Below are 7896 nucleotides of genomic sequence, written 5' to 3' on the forward strand. Positions count from 1 at the left end.
GGTTAAAAAAAAACTAACCTTCCGCCCTTTGTGCCTTTTACAGGTGTGGCCGTCCACTGTTTCGTTGGCAATGGCTTTCGTCGACTGTGTGGTCTCTTTCCGGGTAGTCTTGCTCTTATTTTCTTATCTGCATTAGGTTCTGGTCTTTGTCATGGGCTCCGGTTACTAGTTATGGAAAATGTCTGGTCTTTAGTCGTGGTTGGGGTTTCTAGATTTGTCAAACCCTTGGCCGTAAGTTAGGAAGGGTTTGGTGACTGCGGCAACGCTGTTAGGTTGTGCTGAGATGAACTGTTCTATGTAACTTTATGCTGAGATAATATGTTGTAAAACTAAGTGGAAAGGAAACTCATTCACTGTCGGTTTTGTTTGCTTACCTGGTGACTGTGTTTGTCTGATATGAACCCGCAATGGGTGCTGGTCGGTTCCACCTCTTGTATGCTTGCTTTCTTACTCTGCCAGTTCGTAGCTTGTCGAGTACTGTAATGGACTTTTGTATATGCAAATAAAAGTAAATTATTGACACAGCATTTTATATACAGTCTTTTGTTCCTGAGGACGCATATAAGAATTATTTGTTTATTTGTGCACTGTAAAAATGAAGGAAATGTATCTTTATTTCTGTTACTCCTTTGTTTTCTCCGCTGCTGAACCCCTCAGGGTTTTCTTGCTCGCGTTCTTATACATTGTTTCTATGCAGTTAGATAACTGCTGGCAGTTGTTCAATTTCAGTTCAACAGTTATTACAGATGTGACATTTCTTGATGGTTAACTAGTTTTTACTTGGTCTGTTCTTTACAATAGTAAATTATTGTTAAGTGGCTAATGACTCTAACTACTATTACCATTCCCAGGTTGAACTTATTACAATACTTCTAACATCCTGGACAGAAACTAAAATAACAACAGATATTAATAAAACTAACCAAAAAAAAAGGAAAAGAAAAAAACATAAAGAACGAGACAGACTTGCTGTCCGTTCTGTGAACTACTTCTCGTCTCCCTTCCTTTTCAGAAACCTTGTCTGCCTTCTCTCTGACTTCACCCTGTTAACCAGATGCTCCTGCATCACTGAATTTCAATCGATACGTGGTGGATATTAATAAAAAATAAATACTATCACCACACAATTCTTGTAAATCAATAATGAGAGCTAGTTATATATATATATCTATATATATATATATATATATATATATATATATATATATATATAACATTTAGCTCTTATTTTATTGGAGGAAGGGTAGGCATTAAAATGTTTTCAATTTCAATGGATCATAAAAAAATCTTTGTATTAAATTTGTAGTTGAAAACGATTATAACATTCCAATTTGATTTGTGAAATGTGAGAGCCAAATACTTCAAATGTTTAGACTATATTAGGTATCAGATTTCAAGGTTTTTTGTTAAATATTGGATAATATTCTTTCTCACTTATTTTTGTGTAAAAAAACATGATAATATATATTAAATGTTAAGTGTTTGATGAAGGTTTTATTCATCAACTATTTGTAGATTTCATTTTTACTATTGAAAGTTAGAAGTAACAATTTTAGTAGATGATTCACTACTTGAAGATAGGTTGTTTTGTCAATTGTTACATGTAGTCTAGTGAGAATTTTGTATTTACATGCAAGTCTTGCGGTGGATTTTATGAAATATATAGGTACTACATAACTATATCTTCAAAAAAAATTCTCAGCCCATTTTATCTAGCAAAAGGACAAACTTTTTATAGAGAATCCAAACTAAACAAGGGGTTTTGTAGGTATATACCTTCCCAAACATGTCATACTATAGTCCTTCATAATTGCGTAATGCCAATCTATTTAGCTATAAAGAATAGGAGACGGTCTAATAGTGCTCTAATTTTTAAATCTCCTAATCTTTATTTACTTCCTTCATTAGCATATAAGTCTCCACTGAGATCATAGAGAACATGGAAATATACTATTGAATAGAACCTTTCGGCTGCTTCCCTAATTTTCATAAGACTTTCTAATGAATTGTCCCTTAGAGAGGAAGTCTTCACCAAATATTCAATAAGAAGGAGGAAGTCTCCCAAGACAATGAGATAAGTTACTTGTTTTCCTCTGGTTAATTAAATCCCTGGTAGAGGGCATAAGCTTCACCTTGGTTGTTTTTCATGCATCCTAAACCCCATGAATACTTTGCAACTTCAACATGCTCAAGGCCATACAAAAATCCTATATCTCTTGCAACCCCTATAAATTTCAAATATTGATAAAGACTCTTCTTTAGAATTCTTTAATTTTTTGGGTGAATTCTACTAATTATGTGGTAGTTATGAAAACAAAAATAAGTGTTAGCATAACTTCTATTTTAATATTTTGGGGAATTAAATTTGAGGCGGAGCTAACTACTTTGTTTGACTAAAAAGTAGTTGAATATTCAAAAAATATTTTTTTGGTGGAGAAGTGGGTACTAGATGTTTCCAATTTATTTTAAAACATGTGTCTTCTAGGGATGTAATTGAAAAAAATTCTACCATTCCAATTGATTTGTAGTCTTTTCGGTTTTCTAGTACCTATATAATCTGAGAAGATAAAGAGGTGTTGTTAATGGAGATTACAATGTCAAAGGTTGATCATGTCTACATTTGGTTTTTGAGATAGATGTGATTATTTACATATTTAGTGAGTGCTTGCGGCTTGCAACAACTTTGTACCTATGGATACACTTCACATGGATATAGAAATGTTATCATTATTCAAAAGATTTTTTTAATTGTTCCTTTAAAATGTTTCAGGAAGATCCATAATTTTGGGAATTATATGGTTTTTTATAAATCTTATGTTTCTATAATTTAATCCTAACTCTATGCCAATTAATTCAATGATGGTGTGCATTCACTTCCGCAATTTAACACATTTTTTTTAGTGTTTATAAGTTTTGGGGGATAGCAAAGATGCTTTGGGAACATACATAAAACCACATCTTGAGTGAGTTATAGTAGGTTTTTGCAACTATACTTGTGTTTGTGTTGAGATAGACTTAGTAAAAGTATTATACACAAAATGATTCTCAATTGAAGAAATTTTAAATGAACCTTGGTTCTCCTTATGAGAGCATTGCATCTAAAGGTTACATGTATTAGAAACCTTGTCCCTAAGCATGAGGTCATCCTCCTATTAAAATGAGACCAAATTAAAATAAAAGAACTGAAATTTTTAGAAAGAACCATTGTTGAATAATGTCAATAACCAAAATGGAGTAAAACAAACAATAACATGGATTGATTGTCCAATACAATTGAATAATGTCAATAATCAAATTGAAGTAAAACTAACAATAACATGTGTTGATTAATCAAAATGAGTATAAAAATGGATATCTAACTTTTCTCCTAAAAAAGAGTTATTCTTTAAGGATCTCTAAATAAACTAAAATAGCTTCAGAAAAAAAAGAAAATTATTTCTTAAAGATCTCTAAATAAATTAAAAAAAAATTCATGAAATTGATATTTTTGATAAACAATTCAACCTCTATAAATCCTAACTTTAAAACTTATAATTCAGGAATATAACTGAGAAATATATATATATATATATATATATATATATATATATATAACTGCATTACAAACATGCTCTCTTGCAATGTTTTGTTTAATTTTATACAAATAATATGATACACCTAATTATTTTTAACATTAAATTAATGACCCATAGAATTTAAGTCACGTCTTAGTGCCTGAACCAATCCAACCACACCCAACGCTATTGACATTGATTTTCTGGATAAGGAAAATGTCAGAGATCTGTAAATCAGGAAAATCGTTCCTAAACGTAATTACAATGCTTGATATTGTTATTGGTGGCGATGGGCGAAACATATGTTTACACTTCTGTTTTAATGGCCTAATTGACAGGTCACCAATTTCTCTCGATTCACCCGCAATGATTACATCTGTATAACGACTCGGTTCCAAATTTCCTTTCGTACAATTATTAGATGACAAATACTCCTCCGACCTCACTGTACCGCAATAATTAAGTGTTGGTAGCTACATGAGATTCGTGGCGAGGCAACCATGAGCAATTTAACTGCCCGAGAACTCTGCAATCTGCATGAGACCATTCTGGTGGAGTTGCCACAGAGCGCTACCATGACCATGGATAAGTCGAGTGCACATGAGGATCAGATAAATCTGGTGGAGTTACCAGAGAGCTGTATATCCGCTATTCTTTCCTTCACTACCCCACGTGATATCTGTAGACTCTCAGCCGTCTCCAAAGTGTTCAGATGTGTGGCCTACGACGACTCGCTCTGGAACAAATTCATTCCTCAGAAATGCTACCAGGTCCTACCCAGGGCCGTTATCCCCGTTGCACACTCTTCAAAGAGAGAACTCTACTTTCGCCTCTGCAAATCGACTCTCATAGACCGGGGAACAAAGGTATTTTATACATACATAAGTTTTTTATCAATATAGTTTTATACATACATAAGTTTTTTATCAATATAGTTTTAAGGGTCCGGTAGTATAATTATCATGTTTTTTTTATAGTGTTTAGTGTTAGTTCAATAGTTACTATTGTATAATTATTTAGTTAATGGAAGGTCATCGGTCAATCTTTTCAGAAGTTTTTTGATTAGGTTAGTGAAATAAACTTATAAAATGTAAAAAGAATTAAAAAATCCTTCTCAATAAATCCGCCTAAAAGTATTTACCTAAAAACCATTAATCTATAAACCACATTCCACTTAAGAAAACAAAAAATCCCTTATCAATGTCTTTATTGTTTTGCTTTTGGAGTAAAAACCTGCTCATACAAACCGTTTATCTCCGGAAATTAAGAAATAAATAGGCATGATGAACCACTCAAAATTTAAATGCGCAAAATCTCTATTATTACTCGTGATGATTGATGGATTTTGGTCAATAAAATTGACAATTCATTTTTTCGTATTCTTCATTGCTGTGGCGATAGAGATTTTGGCTGGAAAGATCCACAGGGAAGATAGGTTACATGCTATCTGCGAGGCACTTAGACATCATTTGTGGAGAAGATCAACGCTATTGGCAATGGCCATTTAGACAGGACTCCAGGTGAGATTTTAGTATTTTTTATTATAATAATTTATTTCTAAATTTATCAATGCACTCGATATGATTTAATTGCTGATGTCTAATATGAAAAAGGATTTTGGTTTAGATGATTCACATATTATTTCGAATAATGGAAGGCTTTAAGCTTCATACTAGAGATCCAGCTGGATTTTCTTGAAGTTATTATAATGTTGATATAAATTGTGTTCAGATTTGAAGAGGTTGCGGAATCGTTAATGATTTGCTGGTTGGAGGTCCGAGGTGGAATGGACTGCAGGCTTTTGTCAGCTAATACGGTGTACAAAGTGGTGTTTCTTCTCAAATTTGGTGAAGAATCGTGTGGGTGGAGTGAAGTGCCCATTAGGTTTTCGGTTATAACGCCAGATGGAAATGAGATGGAATTGGAGGAGTTTTTGATGGAAGGAGCAGAGGAAAGGAAGCGTGTAAATGCAAGCGGATGGATGGAAGTGGTTGCAGGAGAATTCACAGTGCGTGCGGTGGAAGATAACGGTGATGGAAATTTTTCTGTCGTCAGATTTGCTATGAATGACGAGAAATTGAATTGGTGGAAAAGTGGACTTCTTATAGATGGTGTGACAATTGAACCTTTGACTTCTTAGTTGCATTTATTTATTTGGTAGATGCTGCCGGGAGCGGCGTGTCTTCTTTTTTTCCACCGACGTAAATTATGCAGGATTTTAACTGTATACTTCAAACAAATTTGGATCCAGGATGAAACCGAGGAAGAGGGCAAATTAGTCAAAATAGCCCTTTTTGTACGAACCCGTAATCTCGGCTAAGATTCTTATATACCTCGTAGATTCGTTCAGGTTTCCAAATAAAGAAAATATATATTTTTTTGGCGTATTTGTTAGAAATGGCATCTAAGATTGTAACAGTGAAATACGAAATTGTTTTAAATTTGTAATTTTTTTTGTTTGTTGGCACCTTTAACTCTGTTACAATACGAAATTGTTTTAAATTAGTAATTTTTTTGTTTGTTGGCACCTTTAACTTTAACTATAGTGGCTTGATGTGTAATTTTTTTGTTGTTGATTTGTAATGTTTTGTTGAGCGCTTTTTAACAAGTGGTTGCTGTAGTTAAGACTCGGAGGAGGAGGTTTTAACTAGTAAAAATTTCCGTATATATTAAGTAGTTAAAATTATTGGGATTTTGTATGGGCAATACTAGTTTTTAGCATGGTTAGATTTTTTCCTCACTGATTTTAAATTAGTGATCTTTTCACCATTGAGTAGGTTAACAGAAAAATACTTTGCCACCAACTATTCTATATCCCATGGGCATTTTAAGTTTGTATTATTTTGGTAATGTAATTTAAATATATTTTGAAATTTTGATTTATTCATTCTTCAATAATTCCACCAAGAATTTTTCTCGAATATGGAAGATATATTGTAAAGTTTTGTTATGTTATGCAAGCATCTTGACTAGCTTAAATTACATAAAAATAAAAATAAAATAAAAAATAAAATTATTGTTTATTAATTAAAACAGTTTAACTTGGTCAACTTAAATAAAAAAATAAAATAAAATAAATAAATAAATAAAATAGATTTGATCCCTAAGCCTTGGGTAGATATGAAGCTAATAATGATCTAGGTGGGTATTAATAATAATGTTGATATGTTTATCTATTTTAGAATTGGATTTTTAGAATTTTGATCTGACTAAAAATAATTATTAGGTGGATGGTTTGGATTTGAGTTCAATAAAATATTGTAGAAAAATTTTAGTAGGATACACAAATTAAAGGTTGAGATTTATAAATTAGAATTTTAGAAGACAAATTTGAGGAATGAATTAGGCAGCTCACACAGGTGCGACAAGATACACCTAGAGACTGTTGAAAAATCAACAACACTGTCATTTTCTCATTAATCAAATCAATCAGAAGTGCAAGCATTTATATGATTACATTTAGTTAGGTGGATAAGAACAAACTCCTAAAAATTAAGGCCTAAATCCTAAATAAAAACACAATCCAAACAAATAAGCAACCACTTTTTCCATTATTTCCAAGTCCCCCCCTTAAGGGAGAAAGGATTTATTTCTTGTTAGGTCCCTGTAATACTAGTGATTTCCCCATTACTATTCTCATTGTAGAGCTTATTGTTATCGTTGTGCCCTCATTATCCCCATATTGTTATTATTGTGCCCCATAGAAGCCCACTATTGTTTTTTTTGTGTCCTTATATTATTATTGTTATGTCGGCTTTGATTATATTGTGACCCCTTAGACTCCTATTTATAGAAATAAGGGTTTGTCATTTGTATCATCCAAGAATTGTTCATTTCTGTAACATAAAGGAGGTTTGCCCCTCGAAGAGGCTGATTTCTAAGTCATTGATCTATCTTTTCTATTTTTTTGTGAGTTGGTTTCATAACATTTGCTATGTGAGCTTTGGATTCTAGGGTTTCAGTGCTCCAAAATAGGTCATCATGGCATTTTCACTATAAATTTTTTTCTGCGATGTGTCAAAATCTCGATGATCCTTTGGTCCAAATTTCAGATCTTGTCTCGTTATATTTTCGTAGATATGATCCAAGGAAGTTAGGGTTTTTGCAGACTCTCGAATTACATCCCAAATAAGTGACCTTAGGGAAATCGTCATAACGTTATCTTTGAGTATCAGATTGAAATTTCGTAAGTCGTTATAGAAAGAGGACAAAATGTAGTTTTTTGTGCATTGTTTTCAGGTTTGAAGGTTGAAACAATGACATGTGGAACTTCATACAAGTTTTCTATACTGAAAAAGTGTATAATCGAGCCAACTTAGGAGATTGGACATAACTATTCCTT

General features: G+C 32.5%; 1 protein-coding gene across 1 annotated transcript; it reads left to right on the top strand.

The window, feature by feature from the left end:
• Window positions 1–4038: 4038 nt before the first annotated feature.
• Window positions 4039–5950, top strand: LOC149246935 (putative F-box protein PP2-B12). Its single transcript, XM_089455795.1, has 3 exons — window positions 4039–4420; window positions 4956–5074; window positions 5286–5950. The coding sequence occupies exons 1-3, from the start codon at window positions 4055–4057 to the stop codon at window positions 5692–5694; spliced, it is 894 nt and encodes a 297-aa protein (XP_089311921.1). The 5' UTR covers window positions 4039–4054; the 3' UTR covers window positions 5695–5950.
• The last annotated feature ends 1946 nt before the right edge of the window (window positions 5951–7896 follow it).

This window comes from Pinus tabuliformis, chromosome 7 (assembly GCF_031772625.1).
Source record: "Pinus tabuliformis cultivar Carrire ecotype Pingquan chromosome 7, CPIR1, whole genome shotgun sequence".
Taxonomy (NCBI): Eukaryota; Viridiplantae; Streptophyta; class Pinopsida; order Pinales; family Pinaceae; genus Pinus; species Pinus tabuliformis.